This window comes from Podarcis raffonei, chromosome 4 (genome assembly GCF_027172205.1).
Source record: "Podarcis raffonei isolate rPodRaf1 chromosome 4, rPodRaf1.pri, whole genome shotgun sequence".
NCBI classification, from domain to species: domain Eukaryota; kingdom Metazoa; phylum Chordata; class Lepidosauria; order Squamata; family Lacertidae; genus Podarcis; species Podarcis raffonei.
In genome coordinates, this window is record NC_070605.1 from 1,786,193 (window position 1) to 1,808,572 (window position 22,380).

At 49.1% G+C, this 22,380-nt stretch overlaps 4 protein-coding genes across 16 annotated transcripts in view; 1 reads left to right on the plus strand and 3 right to left on the minus strand.

Annotated features, from left to right (window-relative positions):
- Positions 1-22,380, plus strand: part of LOC128412017 (zinc finger protein 420-like) — a 983,187-nt gene that overhangs the window by 790,885 nt on the left and 169,922 nt on the right. The gene's annotated exons all lie outside the window — the stretch shown is intronic.
- LOC128412056 (ubiquilin-1-like) lies at positions 4,894-7,106 on the minus strand. The gene has a single exon (XM_053384888.1). It carries the CDS (start codon positions 6,800-6,802, stop codon positions 4,964-4,966), a length of 1,839 nt encoding a protein of 612 aa, XP_053240863.1. The 5' UTR covers positions 6,803-7,106; the 3' UTR covers positions 4,894-4,963.
- LOC128412074 (ubiquilin-1-like) lies at positions 12,975-14,799 on the minus strand. The gene has a single exon (XM_053384924.1). It carries the CDS (start codon positions 14,635-14,637, stop codon positions 13,243-13,245), a length of 1,395 nt encoding a protein of 464 aa, XP_053240899.1. The 5' UTR covers positions 14,638-14,799; the 3' UTR covers positions 12,975-13,242.
- LOC128412271 (olfactory receptor 52B2-like) lies at positions 18,375-19,331 on the minus strand. Its single transcript, XM_053385180.1, has one exon. It carries the CDS (start codon positions 19,329-19,331, stop codon positions 18,375-18,377), a length of 957 nt encoding a protein of 318 aa, XP_053241155.1.

Here is a 22,380-nt window from a genome sequence, read left to right on the forward strand (position 1 = left end):
TAATAATGTTGTAATCCATATAGTCCAACAATGTCTCATGCAATTTCTTAAAAAATTCAGATTTCCCCTCGTTTGGTGCATAAACTCCTACTATTAAAAATCTTTCTCCTTGTGATTGAATTTCGATTGCCACAAATCTTCCTTGATCATCTTTAAAAACAAATTTCGGTGATAGGCTCTCTTTGGCATAAATTACAACTCCTCTCTTGTTAACCTTATCCGATGAAATAAACTCTTGACCCAATCTTTTATTAATCAATACTTTCCTGTGTAGCCTTATCACATGTGTTTCCTGTAAACAAATTAAGTCCAATTGTTCCTTTTTCAATAAATGAAAAACTTTCCTCCTCTTCTCCGGGGAGTTAAGTCCATGAATGTTCCAACTTAATAATTGCAGAGACATGGTGTATTTATTCTACTTTCCTCCAACTGCTCCCAGTAGTTCCTCTTGTTCTGACGTTGGTATCACTTTTTCTAATTTGTCCAGTCCCAAAGGTGGTGGTACTATGTCTAGTACTCCTGGTTTTAAAGCTCTTAGCTCTTCTAAAACTTCTTTTTGCAGGTCTTCTTCGTGGTCTCTCAAGAATTTTTCCTTGTCTTCCACTGATCTTATTTTGAACTTTTCCCCTTTAAGGGTAAAGGATAGGCCTTGAGGGAATTCCCACCTAAAAACAATTCTGTTACTTCTCAACAGGGCCACCAGATCTCCGTAGTTAGTTCTAAGATCCAATAAATATTTCGGAATATCCTTGAATATCTCCACTCTTGAATCGTTTATTTCCAAGCTCTTCTGGAAGTGCAGACTCAGTATTTTATCTCTCTCTTCTTTCGTTCGGAGGGTAACCAAACAGTCTCTCACCCTGTTCTTTCTCCCTCCTCTTCCAAGTCTAAACGCACTTACTATCTTGAAATCTTGCTTAGCATCCAAATTCCAAAATTCTGCAAATTCCTGCGTAAGAAAGTCACTTAAACTGTTTTTTCCCAATTCAGGGACCACCCTGATCCTCAGATTAGTCTGTTTTTCCTTAAGTTCGATCATAGACAGAAGCGACCGGTGGTCCTTTAGCTCTTTGCATATAGTTGGGATCTTTTCCTCTACAGCCAACACTTTTTCCTTTGCTTCCTCAGCTGCCTTTTGGTTCAAAACAGATTCTTGCAAAAGTCTTTCAATAGATTCTGTATTTGAGTTCACCTTCTGCCCCAAATTGTTGATGCTAGTAGTATTTTGGTCGATTTTAGTAGACGCTTCAGTAACTTGGTTACTTAATTTTTCCAAGGTTTCAAAAATTTTATTTAATACTGAAGTGAATCCCTCTTCAGTAGCCATTCCTTTAGACCCGACTTGTGCAAGATCTTTTCCTTGTGATGCAGAAGGGGCAGATACAGATGCAGAGGCAGATACAGATGCTCTGCGCTGCTGCGTTACACTAGTCTGCTGCTGTCTAACCTTTCCCGATCTTGTTGTCTTTTCCTGAAGCAAGTCTGCCATACCACTTTATCTAAGGGTCTGAGAATCAAGGTCAATCCCACGGCCAAAACTTGTTTTGCAGCGGAAGTTTCCCAGGCCAGTCGAGAGTGGAAAATCCCCTGGCTAGTTGCAACAATTTCAAAGTTCCTCTAGGGGGACACAGTAATGATCAATAGTATTGCAATAGTCTCTCTTTTCCGATTTTCCAAAGTCCCCCTTCTACAAAAGAAAAAAGCAACAGTTCCAAGTCCAAAGTAACCCTCAGAGTAAAAGTGTCTCACTTGCAGAGTTAACTGTCACAAAGTTACATTGTCCATAAATAGTGCGATTCTCAGTACAGCAATTTTATTAATCTGGCAGTCCGTTCCCAAGGATTAAGTGGTGGTCTTTACTCCTTTTTCTCTCCACTTTTTTTGCAGGCAAAATATATTTTCTTCTCTTCCCTCCCCTCTCCTGCAATTCAGGGAGGGAAATCTCTTAATCTGACGTTAGGATTTAAGTCCTTTTAAACCCAGCTCTCCAGTGTTAGCTTGATCAGTCTTTGCTTTGATCTATATACAAAAAGGAAGGCGGACTTCCTGTTTGCACCTACCCGTTTCAGTGCCAAATTAATCCTCTTTTCCTTAAATTCCCCGGTCTTTGAACTTGACCTACTCACGGGTAGTTGTTTGTTAGCTGAATTGTCCCAGGAAAAAGGTCAGCGCTCTCCGGCAACAGCTGTGCGGCTTCGCTCCACGGAAGAAGCAGTTGGCTCTCAGCACCACGCCTAACTCCCCGTTTCGCTCCGGGACCCCTTGCGGGGTTCCCTCGCAAATAGGGGGGGCGCTGAAGGTGCCCGCTGAGTCCCACGAACACAGGCTTCTCCCGCCTGTAGTTTTCTAAGGGGTCCCTGCGTCACCGTCGCGGCTAGACCCGATTCCCGTGGAGCTATTCCCTCACAGCTGGAGGGAATCCGCCATTACTGATGGCGCCGCCTCCGGAAGTGCTCTAAAATTATCATTATGGAATGGGCACATGAAGAGTTGTTACAGTTCCACAAAATCCTTTCACAGAGTCTCATATGTAATATTACAGGATAGTGGATCTTATAGCATAGTAATTATAGCATAGTTATAGCATAAGATCCACTATCCTGTAATATTACATATGAGCCTGTTCTACTGATGAAGCCTAGGATGTCGAAGCAAGACTAATATTCCAGAAATCCTTGTCTTAGACTCTGTGAAAGGATTCTGTGGAACTGTAACAACTCTTCATGTGGATCATTGGATTCTATGAACAGACAGCTGGAATACATGTATGGACCTTATGCATGAACGGGATATAGAATGAACTGATCCACTGGGGCTTCTGCTTTTTTTGTTGAACTTTATGAAACTTCCATTGAAATCTACAATTTGATACAATGAATAGTATACCTTATTTATTCAAAAGTATAGCCGGTTACATCTTGTGTGTTTATTAAGTGGATATGGAGACAATGTTGGCACCTGGGCTTGTTTCAGGGTCTGTCCCCCCATGTTCGTACCTTTGTTATGTAGGCTGCTGTTTCTGGGAAGCAGCTGTTTCTGGGTGGAGGGGCTGCCTGCAGGCAAGCAGGCAAGCAGGGATAGGACCACTGAACAAGGCATGTGTGTGAGACCCACCATTGCCCAGGATGAACTGCAGAGCAATGGTCGTGACGCTGGAGTGGCTGCAATTGGCAGGCATCAGGGACAGCTGCTTAACATAGCAAACATGGGCATCCAATAAAGTGAGATGCTGTGAGATTCAGGACAAAATAAAGGTCTTCTTCATGCTGAACTATGGAACTTGGCTGCCACAGGAGGCAGAGATGGGCACCAACCTAGTTGCTTTAAAAGAGGATTAGTCAAATTCATGGAGCAGAGGGCTGTCAATCACTATGAGTTGGAGGCACCAATGCTTCTGAATGCCAGTTGCTGGAAACCCCAGGCAAGGAGAGGGTTCTTGTGGTCGACTCCTGCTTGTGGGTTTCTTGCAGGTATCTGGCTGGCCACTGTGAGAACAGGATGCTGGACTAGATGGGCCATTGACCTGATCCGTAGGGATATAGGAAGTTACTTTATACTGACCCAGACCAGTAGGTCCCTCTAGCTCATTATTGTCTACACTGACTGGCAGAGACTCTCTACGATTTCATACAGGAGTCTCTCTCCCAAACCTAACCTGAAGGTGCCGGGCACTGAACCTGGGACCTTCTGCAGGGGCAGATGTTCTACCACTGAGCTACAGACCTTCCCCATAAGCAGAGTTGTGTTGGATCAGGCCAATAGCTCATCTGGACCAGCATCCTTTTCTCATCCTTTTCTGTGGAAAATAAGCACCACTTTACCGCTTGTGGCACACTCACGTGTGCTCTGACCTGTTGTGCAACTTGGGGATTGACGCCACATGGTTGCCTACAGTCCAAAGCGAAAAAGCAGATTAAGAAGACCCATCTGGTACCCAGGAATTATCTACTGCAAGAGAAAGCAGTGGTGCTCCCAGTAAAGGCCACTCCAGTTTATCAAAAGCCTCCTTCAAGCATAGCTTGGATCTGCTGGTTCTGCCTTTGATGGAGCATCACAGGAGCCCAGATGGGGGCCCAGACACCTTCCTGTGAATTGTTGGGGGCTTTTCTTTCTGTGCAGAGATGCTGACCCGAGAGGGACTTGCCCACAGGATATGCCCACCCCCCTTTCATGGGAAGATGTTCAAAGTGCAGACCCTGGTTGGCGCTGAGCTCCCCATCCAGTCCCGAGACCCCGCAGAGTGTCTGCACAAGCAGGAAGTTTTGCAGCATGGAAAAGGCACCAGCAAACTAAGACTTCTGAGGGAGCTAAACTGCTCACTTCAGCAGCTTTGTGTGCCCACCCACACGGCCACCCAAAGGGATGTGGGCGAAAGGAACTGAAGCCCTTGCCCACTAGGCCCACTGAAACTCTTGGTCCTGGGTATCTTTATGCTCTGTGACAGAAAGATATAAACCAACCAGAAGGAGAGAGAAAAAGAAGGCTAGAAGCAGCTCCAGAGCTTTGGCTGAGACCAGCACAACAGCTTCCCAGTTGGAGTCCTGAAGTGCTGGAGGACATCCTGGGTCAAGGCAGCTCCTCTGCCAAAAATCCCTCCAGCATTGTCAATGAAGTTCCAGGAGGCCAGCAGGAGACCAAGAGGGGCTAAGGGCTTTCTGGACAGCTAGGGCGGACCCAGCTAGGGTGGACCCAGCTAGGGTGGACTCCTCTGTTCCCCCTAAGGCCAAGGGAGCCAGAAGGGGCCCCGAAGCTGATGACGCAACACACACCTACTTCCTCGGTGGCTTTCAGGCATCTGCTGAGGATGGTTTTTAATGTAAGGTCTTCCTTCCCCGACTCTTATAAGCACCCCTAAGAAAACCCAGCCTGAGTAAAGGAGCACTGAGGCAAGGCCATTGTAATATCCACCATGCTGACTTTAGTGTATCAGGTGACCCTACAAGAGGCAAAGGTAAATCTGTTGCTAGGATGCACGAGAGTTCGTAAGCTTTTCAACCGCTGCACCAATATCTCCATCTGTGTCAATTAAAGCTTGCAGGTTCAGTTCCTGGTTCTGGAAGCCCATCATCTGGAGCTGCTGCAGCTGCATCTGATAGAGGACCACTGGAGCTTGCTGATCCATTTCTTCGTCTTCCTCCTCCTCCTCCTCTCTTCCTCCTCTTCTTCTTCTTCGTCGTCCCCGTCTTCTTTCTTCTGCTTTGGATTCGCTGCTTTCTAACTCCAGGCTTTCGTCAGCCGAGATGAGGCTCCCTGCTTCCGAGGACGGGCTCTCTCCCTCGTCAGAGTCTTCCATGCTCTCGGGCTCAACGTCCGGGTCCGTCAAGGCTTGGAGGAAATCGGGCACTTCTCTTGTCAGGGTTAGCAGGCTCATCTGCAGCTGGAGGAGAGCCTGGACCGCTCTGGGGTTGGTCAGCAGTGCAGCGGCCTCTGACCTCTCCAGTTTTGCAGGGAGCTGCTGCACCCACCCTTGAGGCAGAGAAGCATCGTTACTCTCGGGGGAGTTGCAATGGCTGAGGAATAACTGGGTAGGCCCATCGGGTTTCGAGAGGGCATTGGACATGTTCTGCATGAACTCCAGGTTCTCTGTGAGTTGGTGAACCATGTTCTGGATGCTTTCGGACTTGCTCAGCTCAGGCCGGACTCCCGGGCTTAAAGCAAGCAGGATGTAGCCCTGACCAGCATCATTATTGGTACCATTGAGGTCACTGTTGCAGAAATTGTCGCCACCACTGTTGTTGGACTGAGGAGCCCAGGGATTTGGCAGGGGCTCTCTGTTTTCTGTCCGGGCCAGAGGGCTGATCCCCCCAGAAGGGGACTTGTTCTCTGACGGGGCAAACGTGTTGCCCTGGAACTGGGCTTGGACTGCGTTCAGCATGGGGGCCTCTATGTCGTTGTAGAGCTGCTGCAAGGCACTGTACCCACCTGGGATGCTTTCGAGGTTGCTCAGGGCTCGGTCGTGGTTCCTGATGATCTCATCCATCACCGCCGGGCTGGTGGCCACGTCGATCATCTCCCGCAGGAACTCGGAGTTGTTGAGGATATGGTTGATCTCAGGGTTCTGCTCAGCCAGCTGCTGCATCTGCGGGACGGACATGATCATCTGCCTGACCTGCTCGGTGTCACCAAAGAGGTTCTGCATGAAAGGATGCTGCATCACCTCGCTGATGAGCTCCTGCCGGGTCATGTCCTGTTCGTGGGCCTCGCCCACAATGTCAGACACATCCATGGAGCTCAGGCCCAGAACGTTCATGCCAGTGACGCCAACGAGGAAGCCCAAGAGAAGCGGGTTGTTGTTCAAGGTGGAGGCATCCAGGTTCAGAGTGACCATCTGCAGCAAGAGGTTCTCCATGGTCTGCGCAACCAGCTTGTGGCATGAAGCCATCAGCTCTTCCGGCTGGTTGCTCCACTCGGACAGGTCAAGGCTGTGCTCTGAGGAGGCCTCGCTGGATAGCAACATGCTTGTTGGTGGCACGGGCAGGAAGGCGGTGGGGCCAGTGTTTCCCGGGGAGGGCACGGGGTTCCCCGACAGCCTCCTCTGCGACTTGATGAAGAGGTGCACCTTGGACCCACTGACAATCTTGTGCTGTGCCAGTGTGTCCTGGTCCTTGAGGATCTCGCCGGCAAAGATCAGCGACAGCTGCTCCAGGGGCATCTTGAAGCGCTCAGAGATGAGCTTTTTGAAGTCCTGCACCAGGGTGCTCTCAGCCACCTCAAAGTGCTCCTTGCGCTTGAGGGTCTTGACGGTCACCTTGATGACGCGGGTGCCGGCGGCAGCCCCGTGGGGCTTCTTGCTCTCGGACATGGCTGCTGAGGAGCAGAGGTTCAGGGAGAAGGAGGAAAGCGGGGCGTCTTTTTTTCCTTCCGGTGTGGTGGCGATGCTGCTGCTGCTGCTGCTGCCGCCCCCACTTGTTCCCGTAGAGGACACGAGAGGTGGGAAGGGGCCAGTGGTCTGCTGCTGCCCCCCTTTGTCTCAACACTAGCCAAGGCCAGAGCGCACATAACAGCGAGATGTTGCCTTCCTTTTCCGCTTGCTCACAACCTGGCAGGCACCTTCATTTTCCTCTTCTCCCCTCTGCTGCTGCCAGAAGACATGGCCTCTCTGTGAAGCTGCCTGGACTGTGAGGTCACCGCTGACCTCACAGAGAACTGGGAGGGGAGGCCCTGGTGGGCAAAGCCTCCATGGGTGCCCCCCTCCCCAATAAAGGGGAGTGCAGTGGTGCACTTAACTGAAGTGACTTGGGGGGGCGTGCTTTTGTTGCTAAATTCTTTTTAAAAAAAATATTGGGAATTTTATGTACAACATAACATAACCCCCCACCCCCAATACAGAAATCCACCCTCATTAAACGTGAACATAACATACAATAAGCATAACATACAACAATACAAACAACCAAATAAAAGACTTCCTTTATCCTGGATCTGGCCTCCTTATTTACTTCTCATAAGCTGTTTCCTTTATGAATAATTATTAAGATTTTTCTAATTATAACTTAAATCTCCACAAAGTCTCCTGCAATAGACAGGAGTCGAAACAAGTCCAGGTATGTATTTTAGGGCACTGTTTTGTGAAGTACAGTGGTGCCTCGCAAGACGAAATTAATTCGTTCCGCAAGTTTTTTCTTCTTGCGAGTTTTTCGTCTTGCGAAGCACGGTTTCCCATAGGAATGCATTGAAAATCAATCAATGCATTCCTATGGAAACCGCCTTCAGACCAGGTCCGGGGACAGTCTGTCCCCCGACCTCTTCTGAAGGTTGGGGGGGGGGACAAGGGCTTTTCTTCCCACCACCAGCCTTCAGAAGGCTGTTCTGAAGGCTGGCGGTGGGAAGAAAAGCCCTGCTCCCCACCTCCCGGCCCGCAAGCTCCGGGGACAGGAGGGCTTTCCTCCCGACCGCCAGCATTTTAAAAGCCCCCAGGACAGCGGAGACTTCTCCACTGTCCCGGACCGCTTTTAAAATGCTGGCGGTGGGGAGCAAAGCCTTTCGGCCCCCGCCAGCCTTCCTGGACCTCTTCTGAAGGCCGGAGGGGGGCGAAAGGCTTTGCTCCCCACCGCCAGCATTTAAAAGAGGTCCCCGGAGATTTCTTCTTGCGAAGTAAGCCCATAGGGAAATTCGTCTTGCGGAACGACTCAAAAACGGAAAACTCTTTCGTCTTGCGAGTTTTTCGTTTTGCGAGGCGTTCGTCTTGCGAGGCACCACTGTATTCTCTGCATTTCCCCCATGCTTTTTGAAACTCTTGTCTGGTGTGGTCTCTCATTGCCTCTGTTAATCTAGTCAGTTCAGTGTGTGTGTAGTGGTTAAGTGTGGTGTAGTGGTTAAGAGTGGTAGACTCGTCATCTGGTGAACTGGGTTCGCTTCCCCACTCCTCCACATGCAGCTGCTGGGTGACCTTGGGCCAGTCACACTTCTCTGAAGTCTCTCAGCCTCACTCACCTCACAGAGTGTTTGTTGTGGGGCAGGAAGGGAAAGGAGAATGTTAGCCGCTTTGAGGCTCCTTCAAATCAAAATCCAATATACCCTAACAGTTTGTCTTGCCATTCCTTTCGTTGCTAAATACAATGACATCCAATGACCTGGATGTTGGAAGATTCAGGGCAGATAGAAGAAAGTCCTTCTTCACGCAGCACTGTGGAACTCACTGCCACAGGTGGCAGTGCCGGCCACCAACCTGGATGGCTTTAAAAGAGGATTAGATGAATTCGTGGAGGAGTTGAGGGCTATCCGTGGTGATCAGCCAAGATGGCTGTGCTGTGTCCTCCATATTTGAAGGCAGAAATGTTTCTGGATCCCAGTTGCTGGAAGCCACAGGAGGGGAGAGTGTTGCTGCTCTTGTGCTGGAGTTTTACTTGCCGAGTTTTCCATGGGGCTCTGGGTGTTCACTGTGAGAATGGGATGCTTTGAGAACACTGTGAGAAGAGCAGCACTCCTCTTCTGTTCTTGGGAATTTGCTAATTAGGCCAGGCAACCTCTGCTAGGCTTGTTGGATTGCTTCCTTTTACTCACATTCCACCAGGCCTTTGGCTGGGAATCAACTTGATCCCCTCCCTCCCTTTCTTTCTTTTTTCCTTTCTCCTCTGTGTTGGAACTCCTATTTGGGGACTTCCCTGACTTTTTTCTGGCCCACATAGGACCAGTCTGGATAGTTAGCCTTGGTGAAGACTTGACGTTTTTATCCCCAAAAAAGTTTTTGATTGAGTTTCCACTGAAACGAGGCTGCATTTTAATGTTTTAATGTTGTATTTTAATCTTATTTTTAAAGCTGTATTTCAATCAATTGTTTTTATATTTGCTGTTGGCTGCCCTGAGCCCAGTCTTGGCTGGGGAGGGTGGGGTATAAATAAAAATTATTGTTATTATTATTACATGCCACTTTCCCACGATGTGTTGTGCCCTAAGGGGCTGACAGAAAACACCCCTAAGATCAAAATAGAGAACACTGGGAATATGAACGTACGAAATGCAGAACACGCCAGTAAGTTCAAAATAGCAAAAGTCAACCATTTAGCAAACACAGAATAAATTCAATTAAAACAAAACAAAACCCCAACCCATTAGGCTTAAGGACACAAATACAAAGTGAAAATGTAAAAGAACCAACAATAAAGTTTCTGGTATTGGCTTTGCTGCTCTGCAAGGAGCCTGGCTTAAATGCAGTTCAGAGGGGAGGGCATGCAGCTGGCTCCCATGTCTTTACTCCAGAGGAGGCTGGCAGCAGCAAAAGGTCAATGTGGGGGAGGACAACGATGGTCCATGTCTGCTTCAGCCTCCTCAAAGTACCAGCTGCTGGTGCAGGTTTAATTGCACTTCCCTCCTCCTCATTCTGTTGAAGGGGGGGCACTGGATATCTGCCCCCGAAGTCCCACCCTATTGGCACCAAGTGGTTGATGCTTTAATACATTTACACACAACTTTTCAATAAGAACCCTTCCCAAAGAGGTTAGCAAGCTACACACCAGCAATGCTCTCTGCAGATCTTGCACCACAATGTCACATTCAGGGATCCCCTTCTTTCTTTGATTTCCAGGAAGGAGAGCCAGTGTGGTGTGGTGGTTAAGAGCAGTAGACTCATAATCTGAGGAACCGGGTTCGCGTCTCCGCTCCTCCACCTGCAGCTGCTGGGTGACCTTGGGCTAGTCACACTTCTCTGAGTCTCTCAGCCCCACTCACCTCACAGAGTGTTTGTTGTGGGGGAGGAAGGGAAAGGAGAATGTTAGCCACTCTGAGACTCCTTCAGGTAGTGATAAAGCGGGATATCAAGTCCAAACTCCTCCTCCTTCTCTTCTTCTTCTTCTTCTTCTTCTTCTTCTTCTTCTTCTTCTTCTTCCTCTTCTTCTTCTTCTTCCTCTTCTTCTTCTTCATGCCCATGCACCACCTTCCTCCATTACTTAGCTCTCCAAAGATGATTTGAGAATCACATGTAGAAAACTTTTTTTTGTGGCAAGAAATCCGTGTGGGTTTGGCAGGAAATGTGGGATTAAGCAGGAATGGCCAGGAATCCCATGGATCTTTACTACAACTCCCTCCCACTCCAGACGCCCAACCTGTGGATTTCCTCTTCCGCAGAGGCATTGTGGCTCATCCTCTGACAAATGGGGAGCAAAGAGTCCAGACAGTAGATGTCTATGAAGGAAGAGACTTTGGAGCCCAGGTTAGGGAAAAAATGGCAGCAATGGGAGAAGGTCAGATAGTCGGTGGATGAGGTGGGCTTCACCCTGCATGCCAGGGAGGGTGAGTGCAGGAGGACAAACCAGTGGCGAAGCAAGTGAAGCAGCTCCCTGCTCCTGGAAACCTCTGGTGATTAAAAGGGGTCCATTAAATGGCACCCACCATGAGGACTATAGTGGGCCTGTGCTGGGCTTGGGCTTCCCATTGGGGGCATTGGGTTGGCCAGTGTGAAATCAGGACACCAAGCTAAATGAACCCTCTTTGGCCTGATCCAACAAGCCTTGGCCTCTTGCATGATCAACAGCAGTGGGATTTACACCTAGGAAAGGGCAAGGCTCCCAATAGTTTGGAAGTCAGTTCTAATGGAAGTGTCAGGGTTGGGTAGCACCAGGAGCCAAGTGTCCGCAAAAAGTCCTGGAGAAGATAGGCATTTATTTATTTGTTTATTTATTTATTTATACCCCACCCATCTGGCTGGGTTTCCCCAGCCACTCTGGGCGGCTTTCAACAGAACATTAAAAACAGAATAAAACGTCAAACATTAAAAACTTTCCTAAACAGGGCTACCTTTAGATGTCTTCTAAAAGTTGGAGAGTTGTTTATTTCCTTGACATCTGATGGGAAGGTGTTCCATAGATAGATAGATAGATAGATAGATAGATAGATAGATAGATAGATAGACAGACAGACAGACAGAAGCTTTGGATTAAATAATCCAAATAACTTTTTAAGAAAGGTAAAAGTCAAGCAGGTGGATGGATGTAACTTGATGACTGTGAGCAGCTGTGTGAGATGGCAGATTGTGGGACCCACTGCACCTCACAAACAGCCACCTCTCCAACCTTTTTTCAACACCAGGGTCTCTTTGGCAGTGTGACTGAGCAAATGCTGGACACTTTTATATATCGCACTTCTTCGCAGCAGCCTTGCAGAACAGGCCTGGAACACAGGGAAACCCACAAGCGATGGTGTGAGGCTGAGTGGGTGGTTTGGCTCCAATGTGGACCTGGTTCTGGCATGAGGTTGTCTAGGCAGCAGCCAACTTCATCTGAAGCACAAAGCAGCTGGTTCCTGCTAGATTTCCAGAAAGAAGATGGGAACCATGTTGAAATAAACCAGCCAGGCTGCTTCCACAGACGGCACATTTATTGTGGCATAGCCACCCCTTTGCTTGTTTGTTTTTTTGTGGCATCTGCACAGCAGAACAAAACATCCTCCTCTCAGGTTTTCCCTTTTTGGCTCCCATCCCCTCTAGAGCTGAGCTGAAGATCCACCTTTTAAAGTTAAGTGTGATAGCTATGCAATGTCCCAAAGAATGGATGGCCCACGGCATTGCTTTTCAGCCTGTAAAGACCTATATAATCATTTCCCAAATTGGTCTCTGTGTACCCCTCTTCATGGCCTGCCTCTCCTCTGTAGGAATTGGCTCTGTCACCCCAACTCTTCCCTTTCCAAATATCATTGTGACCATATCACTCCTTCCTCCTTTGCTCCCTCACTCCTAAATTGTCGGCAAGTGGGGGCACAGCCATGACCGAGAGTGCAATGGCGAGGGAGGGTGTGCTTAACCCTTTCTCCTCTCAGGAGAACCAGGGTGGTGCAGTGGTTAGAGTGCTGGTCTAGGACCTGGGAGAGCAGGGTTCAAATCCCCCCACTCTGCCATGAACTTCACCGGGAGGTGAGAGCCGCTGCCTCTCAGCCTAACCTACCTCACAGGCTTGTTGTGGGGATTAAATGAAGAAGAAGAAGAAGAAGAAGAAGAAGAAGAAGAAGAAGAAGAAGAAGAAGAAGAAGAAGAAGAAGAATAGTAGTAGTTTGGATTTGATATCCCGCTTTATCACTACCCGAAGGTGTTTCTGTGCACTGCTCTGGTTTGCCGGAAGCGGTTTAGTCATGCCAGCCACATGACCCAGAAGCTGTCTGTGGACAAATGCTGGCTCCCTTGGCTTATAGAGTCAGATGAGCGCGCAACCCCAGAGTCGTCCGTGACTGGACCTAACGGTCAGGGGTACCTTTACCTTTAAGGAGTCTCAAAGCGGCTCACAATCTCCTTTCCCTTCCTCCCCCACCACAAACACTCTGTGAGGTGAGTGAGGCTGAGATACCTCAGAGAAGTGTGATTGGCCCAAGGTCACCCAGCAGCTGCAGGTGGAAGCGAACCTGGTTCCCCAGATTACGAGTCCACCACTCTTAACTGGGAGAACCATGTGCACCACCTTGAATTCTGCAGAGAAAAAAGATGGGATGCAAATGCAGCAAATTAATTGATTAATGGTTCCAAATAAAATAAAAAAATAGGAGAGCAGTGAGACTGTTGGCTTTTGTTTATTACATTGCGTGGACATTAAAGTCAACCCATTTCAGAAGCCCCAGCCTACCAGAGGAGACCTTTTCATCGCCCTCACAGTCAGAACAGCCTCCGGTGGCCCCCCAACTGTTCAGCAAGAAGGGGACCCCTTCCCTCCAAGCCTCCTCCTCTTGTCCGTGGGCAAAGGGTCTGTCTGGACTTTGTGGTGGCGCAGCAAGTTTATTCTTGGGAGGGAGAAGATTTGAAGCTTGCCCAGGAGTTGGGTGGTCTTATTCAGAAGCAGCTGACCCCGGGCAGGGGTAGCCATTGACCCAGGGGCTCACCCCTGTGGAGTAGCCTCTCAAGCGCAGCATGAACCAGGGAACCAGCACGGGCGCCTCGGCCATCAGTGCCTGGAGCCCTTGTTCCATCTGCACCCAGGCCTGGATGGCTTTGGGGTTGGACATGGCGGCCACCATCTCTGGGCTCTGCATCTGCTGGGAGAAGTGGAGGACCTGCTGCTGTGCCTGCTCCTGTTGGGCCACCGGAGGTCCTTCTGCGGCCCGCAGGGCGCTCTGCATGAGGGAGTACATCATGCGCTTGGTGTAAGCGTTGCAGAGGTTGACAATCAGCTTCGGGATCTCGCTGGCGTCCGGTGGTGGGAGGCTGCCCAGGCCAAATGCCCCAGCCCCGGACGTGGGCGGCAGGTTGGGCATGGAGGAGCTTTGCCCTGGAGGGGGAGCCAGGTTGCTGAAGGCAGTGCTCTCCTCGCTGCAGGTGCTGTGGGTGCTGTGGGAGCTGTGGCAAAGGGGCAGAGAGCCCACATGCTCCAGGCTCTCCAGCTGGGACCCCTGGCTCCTCCCCAGGGTGGAGGCAAAGAGCTCCTGGATGGCGTTCAGCCCTGGTTCTGGTAGCTCACTGTTCAGCTGCCTCAGGGGGTTGTCCCCTCCAGGGATGCTGCCGTGGAGGCTGATCAAGGCTTGGTCTGGAGCCTTCAGGTCCTGGAACATCTCTGGGTTCTTTGCCAGGTCCACAATCTCCCTCATCTTGTCCAGGATCACCCTCATGATGTCCATATTGTTGAGTATGTGTCTGATGGCCGGGACTTGCTGGGCCAGCTGCTGGATCTCTGGGTTGGCCAGGATCACCTGCCAGACCTTCTCGACAATCATCTCCGAGGTGGGCACCAGCTGCCACTCGGAGCTGGAGGGGGCTGCCTCAGGGGACCCCCAGGAGCCCCGCAAGCTTGAGCCGAAAGCCGGGGAGGGAAGGCTGCCCCCAGATGGTGTCAGGGCAGGTGGCATAGTCCCGGGAACATAGGGAGACTGAGGAGGGTCTTCCAGGTCCCTTTTGAGAGTCCTGATCACCAGGTGTACAGTCATCCCGTCCGTGATCCCGCACTGGCGGAGCGTGTCCTTGTCCTTCAGGATCCTCCCAAAGTAGACCAGCACCAGCTGGCTGGTGTCGCAGGAGAAGTGCTTGGCAAGCTCCTCCTTGAACTGCTGGATGGTGCTGAGCTCTGGGAGCAGGAACTGGGCGCTGCTCTTGGGGGACTTTGCCGTGATGCAGATGAAGTTGGGGTTGGAGGCGAGGATGGGGCAGGCCTCTGGGGGCCCTTCCGGGTCTTTGTCCATGGTTTCCATGATGCACGGAGGAGGAAGAGGAGGAGGAAGAGGGGCTTGCATGGGAGAAGCGGGGCAGAGGCGTCTCGCTAGGCAGAGAAGGTGCCAGGGGAAGGATGGCGCTGCTTAAGTCACCTGGAGGACTGAGCTAAGACAGCCACTGCAGTTGTGGTCCTTTAGGAGAGCAGCTGGCTGCCCCATACACTGGCGCTGGGTCAAGCCTGATGGCGCGCGTGACAGCCCCCTCCCTGGACCTTCTTCTCTCCCCTCCCTCCCTCCCTCCCTCCTCCTGAGCGAAGGAGCTGCTCTCCACACCGCAGGCACATCAAGGAGTGGGGGGTCACTGTGACATCACCAGTGATGTCAGCAATGATGTCGCCGCCACCGGCAAAACTCTTGGTAGCTGGCAGAAGGAGCCTCCAGGAGGGATTGCAGCCCTCAGGTCCCTCTGGAAGGGACAGGGCTGCTGCTCTGAGGCAAGGCCACCCGAGGCCAGGACCTGGAGTTACCACTTCATAGAACTGAAGAGTTGGAAGGGATCCCCGAAGGTCCTCTATTATGACCCCCTGCAATGCAGGAATCACAGCTAAGGAATCTCTGACAGATGGCCATCCCAACCTCTGCTTATAGACCTCTAAGGAAGGAGAGTCTGCCGCCTTCTGGATGAGTCTGTTCCATAGCTGTCAACTTTTTCCTTTTTTTAAGGGAAATTCCCTTATTCCGAATAGGATTCCTTCCAGGAAAAGGGAAAAGTTGACAGCTATGGTCTGTTCCACCGTCCAGCGGTTCAAGTCACAAAATACTTAGTTAGGCTCTCCTGGTGTATGTGCTGGAATCTTTTTGGGGGCTGGTGGGGAGCTTTTATCCTCCTAGGCTTTTCATAAACTCATTTTTTTCATGCATTTCAGCTTAAAAAACAGCAGCCCTCTTTTACTCTCCCCTTTGGATTTTAAAGCTTTTTATACTGATTTCTTTTTTTAAAAAAAGAAGAATACTTTATTTAGAATTCAACAATAATAAAGGGAAAAACCACAGTAGTTGTTACATCAATTCATTACAATTAACCTGATTTTAACAATATACAAATAGTAATAGAAAAATTACACAACATCACTTTTAACTTACTGAAGTTTTCATATTACACTTTTTTCTCTTTATCTCTTTCTTAACAAATCAAAAAGAGAAAGGCTAAAAAAGGAGGCACAAAAAAAGAAAAGAGAAAAGGAAGAAGAAAAGGGGGGAAGAAAAGGGGGGAAGAAAAAAAGAGAAGGAAACAAAACAAAATAAATATGTTTGACTTCCGAGTAGACTCATTGTATTATTATTTCTACTATTTTTTCACACACAGTTCCAATATGATAGAATACTTTATAGTGATTTTATGCTGCTCTATGATAGCATTATATCGGTCACGCTTGGTGTGGATTGTTTTATGGTTAGAATTTGAATATTGCATTTCTATTGATTCCCCCCCCCCCCAGACAATGGGTGGTGATAACATTCCAAAGACGGAGGGATAGTGAGCTAGATAAACAGAATACACTTCTCTCCTTTTCCAAACCGTTTCCTGTGCCTGACTAGCCGCAGAAAAGATTCCTGCATATTGATTTGTATGCTGTTGGTGGATTATTGTCATTGTCTTGTTGGGCTGTGTATCTCACACACGAAAACAAAGATCACCACAGCCAATCACAAGCAAACAATCATACCCTAGGCCAACCCCAACCTCTCTCACCACCAAAGGAACACAAGTGAACAACACAAGCAACGCTGACACCAAACTCTACATACACTAAGCATAATAGAAACACCGCCACCCGACCCCACCCCCATCCATCTTCCCTCTCTCCACCCCCTTTCTTTTCCCTTTTTTTTTCTTCTCCCCCTAATGCCTCAACAAATGAAACGGATTTGTCAAAATGTTACATGGGGGGAAAAAATACGAGGCATTACACTTCTGTAAAACAAGAAAATCCTAAATGAAATATTAAAAAAAAACACCAAAAAAAAAAAAAAGATTCCTGCATTGCAGGGGGTTGGAATAGACAATGCTTGTGGTCCCTTCCAACTCTACAATTCTATGGTTCCATGAGTTCCCTCATCCTAAACAATCCTTACCTTTCCATCCTCTGGACAAGACCTTCCTCACTGCACTGCACCAAATATCATATTACTGGCACAAAATAAATGTTACATCTCTCTCTCTCTCTCTCTCTCTCACACACACACACACACACACACACACCACTTCTTCTTCATCATCTTCATCTTCTTCTTCATCTTCCTCTTCTTTCTTCTTTGGCGGCCCCTTGTAGCCAAGTTAAAACATGGTTTTAACAATGAGTCTGTAAGTGTCTGTGGAGGCCAATTCTGGATCCACATGTCCTTCCGCAGGGGGAACATTGGTTTCTGGGTGGGAGTTGATCCCGGTGAGGGTTTGCCAAGCGTGCCTTCCTCTTAGCACGTTTCTCCCTTGCATTCTGAGTTCGAGTGTCTTCAAAGTCCATGGCACCTTTGGTCAAGGCTGTTCTCCAACCGGAGCGCTCACAGGCCCATGTTTCCCAGTTTCCCATGTTTCCCATTTTTTTTAGATTTGCCTTGAGGCAGTCTTTAAACCTCTTTTGTTGACCACCAGCATTCCGGTTTCTGCTTTTAAGTTTGGAATAGAGTAGCTGCTTTGGAAGACGATCATCAGGCATCTGCACTCGCTGGATCATCACCTTGTCGTGGTGAGCGGGCTTGCATGTTCCTATGACCCTTGTGAGCGAAGCCATCGGGAATCTCGTACTCCTAGCAGGGTCACCCAAGGTGGTAAGGTCAAAGAGAAGGAGCTAGACAAAGAATGATCCAAGAAGTCCTCAAAGGCAGAACAGGTGGGTGATAACAAGTGGTATGTTACAACGGCTTTGAAGGCGGATGAAGGCTGCAGCAGATAGGAATCTACTGGTTTGTCGTGACTACTTCATACCATCGGAAAAGAGCCCTACTGTGAAGACTGTGCGTTGGTCAGCGTGCACTGATCTACACACATAAAACAAATTCACACACAGGCGTCTTCCAAAACACACACACACACACACACACACACCTAGCAGCTCATCTGTACAATTCTTGATGCATTCTGCAGAAGGCACATGCAGAAGACGACGGTAGGGGCAATCTTTTCTGGAAGATATTTGTATTTTGAGGAGTTTAGTGATCTGACATGGTTGTCTCTTCCTGCCTCTCTTTACCTCCCCTCTCTGTCTCTTGTTCTGCTCTTTGATGGCTGAGAATAGCCTTTTAATGCCCTGGTTTGTGGAAGGAAGTAATAGTGTTGGGCACCTTCCTTCTTTGAAATGAGACATTGGAGAGGTGGGTAGCTAAGGAATCATCTGCGCTAGCTAGTCGGGCAAGGCACGTAGGCTAACAAGTTAGCTATCTATAAATCAAATGGTTTGGGGGCATAGCTCTCAGAAGCTCATGCTACCTGAGTCCACCTGGGGTCCCTTCACCACTTCTTGATGGCTTCCCAGTGGCAGATCAAAGTGCTTCCTTGGTAATGTATATAATGCTTGTTGTTTAGAATAAAATCTTTAATCTTGCTTGTGTTTGTATTGCTTCTGAATCTCATCAAAAGAACCATCTGCATTTGGCAAAACAACAGCCTAGCTCAGGGTGCTGAGCACAGCACTGCTATGGTTACTCTTGGTATATTAAAAAATGTAGATGAATACATCAGATGGAAACCTCGCTCCCTTCATTCTAGGGATCGCCCTCCATCCCTTCAACTTTCCTTGTCAGTGAATGGGGAACTGCTTTTAGGTAACTGGTCTGTTGAAACATTGGTGGAACAAGCTGGTGACTCTCCGCAGGATCTCCTTGGTCTTCACCCCATAAACAATGGGGTTCAGCATGGGAGGGATGAGGACATACAAGTTGGCCAGTAGGATGTGAACATAGCCTGGGATGTGGTGGCCAAAGCGATGGGCAAAGAAGGAGAAGAATGCAGGTGTGTAGAACATGAGGATGACGCAGAGGTGGGAGCCACAGGTGCTGAGTGCCTTCAGGCGAGCGTCTTTGGAGGAGAGCCGAAACACAGCCCTCAGGATCAGGCCGTACGATGCTGCTATCAGCAAGGTGTCCACACCGATGGCCAAGATGGCCACCATGAAGCCATACCAGATGTTGACCGTGATGTCGGAGCAAGCCAGCCGGGCGATGCCCATGTGCTCGCAGTACGTGTGGGGAAGGATGTTGCGTTGGCAGAACGTCAAGCGCTTGACGAGGAAGATGACCGGGAAAATCACGCAGAAGCTTCGGACCATGGCAGCCAGCCCAATTCTCCGGATGACTGAATTGGTCAGCAAGGTGGTGTAGCGCAGCGGGTCGCAGATGGCGATGTAGCGGTCGAAGGCCATGGCCATGAGGATGGCCGACTCGGCGATGAAGATGCTGTGGATGAAGAACATTTGGGCTAGGCAACCTTCGAAGGAGATCTCCCCGGCCTTGAACCAGAAGATGGCCAGCATTTTGGGAGCGGTGGAGGTGGACAGAAGCAAGTCAGTGACAGCCAGCATGGAGAGGAAGAAGTACATGGGCTGGTGGAGGCTGCGCTCTGTGAAGATGATGAACAACAGAGTGCTATTCCCCACCAGAGCCACAATGTACATCAGGCAGAAGGGGATGGAGATCCAGATGTGAAAGGCCTCCATTCCTGGGATGCCAGTCAAGATGTAGGTGGTGGGGGGCAAGGAGCTGTGGTTGGCTGGCAGCATCTGAGGCCTTGGAAGGGCTTCCTGATAGCAGTGGTGGATGTAATCAGGAATCCCTTCCCTCTCCAGCAGGCGCTGGATGGAAGACAGTTCACAGGGAAGAAAATCTACTGGGATCCGGAACAAATCCTGAGGAACATGAGGCAAGCATGTCTTCTGCTGCTCCAAAGGGGAGGACCCAAACTGATGGATTCAAACCACAAGAAAGGAGATTCTGATAAGCATTAGAAATAATTTTCTGAGGCCAAGAGCTGTTCGACAGATGCCCTCGGTGGGCTCTCTTTCATAGGAGATTTTTTAAACAAAGTTGGGTATTCTTTTGTATTGTGCTTCCTGCATTTACGAAGACAGCAGAGTCAACGCAGAGTTAAGCCAGAATGTGGAAACCCTGCAGCCGCATAGCAGGTCTGTCTGGGAGGTCTCCTCTCCCGCCCACCCTGAACAAGGAAGCTTTGTGTGTGCTAACAAATAATAAATAAATAATGCACACGTTGTCTAGAGAACTCATTAGGCTGTCAAATCTCTCCTTCCTTCCCTCTCTCTGGCATTCATCTTCTGTTAATCTGACTTTAACAGGAATGGCACAGCAGATGCTCAAAGGCGTACAAAAACACTTCTGTGTTTCTTTGAGGAGGGTCCACCTGGAAGCAATGTGTTGTTGTTCTTTAAAAAAATCTTTGTTATTTTTCAATAGGTTGCAAGTTTAATACCTCTTTAATTCCCCCATAATTTCCATCTGACATTGGACTTCCCTTCTGTGGTTCCCTGTATTTTCTAATATTGCTGCATATGATAACTTATTCTGCACCCTGTCCTCACCATACTATTCCAAAAGTCATCATTTACTGCTGCTCCTTATTCAAATCCTACTTGCGTCTTAATATGTTTACAATAGCTTTTTAAACATTCTGCAAATGGTTTCCAGTCCTCCTTAAAACCTGCCTTTTCTGGATCTCTAATTTCACTGGGCAGCAATGTCAAGGGCCCTGCCAGATAAGTCCCTCCTAGTCCAAGCTGCTCCTCCTAACCCCTTCAGCACCCCCGTCCAACAGATTTGAACCACACCTGCCCCGGATATTTTGCCCAGCTCCTCCTTGGAAGGCAGCAGCAAGAAACGGCTCTGTGCAAAGTTCTCACCTGCCTTTAGCCCCAGCAAGCAGAGAAGCTCAGAGATGGGATTTGGGTCCCCCGGCAGCAGAAGAGACAGGCATTTGAAGGAGGCTGGGTCCAAGGAGCTGAGGGACTTGGGCTGCCTCGTGTCTCCTTGGGTGCAGGTGCTGGTGGAGGAGAAGGGACCTCCTGGGACCCACTTTTCTCAGGGTCAGGGGGAATTTTCAAAAGGCAAGGAGAGCATAATGCTTAGTTTGCTCTGGGAGGCTAAATGATCTTTTCTTTTGTTGCACAGTAAAGTACTTGCATTGTAGTCAGGTCCCATGCCCACCTGCGCCTTGGGTTCAGGAGAGTCTGGGATTTCCCCAGACATCCTCAGTGGGCATGTTTCCCTACATGCAAACTCTGTGGCCCAAGAATCCCACCCCGGACTCAGTGGGCTTCACAGATAGCCGTGGATTTGAACCCGTTTGCAGAGAATCAGAGACTCAACTTGTAGAGTTGGGAGGGACACCTAGTCATCAAGTCCAACCCCCTGCAATGCGGAATCCCAATGAAGGCATCCCTGACAGACGGCCACCCAACCTCTGCTTGAAAACCTCCAAGGAAGGAGAGCCCACCACCTCCCAAGGGAGACTGTCCCACTGTTGAACAGCTCTTACCGTCAGAAAGTTCTTCCTGATGTATCTTCAGAACCTTCTTTGTTGTAATTTGAATCCATCGGTTCAAGCTTTCTCCACCTGCCATGTGGAAGCCCTTCAGCCTGCAGTGGTACCTCAGGTTGCAGATGCTTCAGGTTACATACGCTTCAGGTTACAGACTCCGCTAACCCAGAAATAGTACCTCAGGTTAAGAACTTTGCTTCAGGATGAGAACAGAAATCGCATGGCAGCAGCGGGAGGCCCCATTAGCTAAAGTGGTACCTCAGGCTAAGAACAGTTTCAGGTTAAGAACGGACCTCCAGAAAGAATTAAGTTCTTAACCGAAGGTACCACTGTATTTGAAGATGGCTATCACGTCAATTCGCTGTCTTTCCTTCTCCATCTCCATCCTTTGTCTCAAAGTGTCCACCTCGATCTCCAGAGCATCCTTGAAGCCACAGGGATTCTCAGCTCCAAGGAGCTGAAGCACTTTCGTCCCCGGGGGTTTTTTGGCCGCCAAGAAAAGGCTGCTGGGCTAGATGGTCCCCTCTTTGGCCTGGCCCAGCAGGTGCTTTTTAAGTTCTTATAGTTGGTTTAATGGTTTATTTCATTTCAAAAAAATATATACACTGCTTGGTTGTTGTTGTTGTTCTTAAACCCACCCTCAAAGCATTTTACAAAAAGATGAAACAAGAAAATCGAGAACAAATTGCAGCCATACCATGTCCCCCAACATTCCTTGGATGAAAATAGGGACATTTCTCAGCCCCCCCCCCCCCATGACCCTCATTGATGTCCCATTTTTGTGACCCCCCCCCCAAGCATTTCCTATCTGGAGGACGCTTGCAAGCATTCCTTCCCCCCCCAAGCAGGACACCCTCCACCGTCCTGAGAAAACCCATTGATCCCAATTTTATTCTTTGGTAGATTTACAAAAAGAAAAACACAGAGAGATTAAAAAAAAATTAGATGCGGACACACAAATCATTTCTTTTCTTACTTTTTTTTTAAAAAGTCAAGACTCCTTGTGCTCCACTTCCCATTTCTTTACCCCCAGGGTGGCTCTGCCCTCTGCCTGCACCCTAGAGCTGGCGCACCATGCAGGTGGGGCCTTGGCAGTGGTGGCCTCTCTTCATCCTCACCCACTCTTCAGAAGCTTCCATGAGCTGCCCAAGGGAGGAGAGGCCACGGAGAGACAATGGGATGCTCCCTCGCCACCACTCAGGGCAAACGCCAGCTCACCCCAAGCTGGGTGGTGGCAGCACTGGCAGGGGGAATAGGGACATTTTGGGATCCAATCA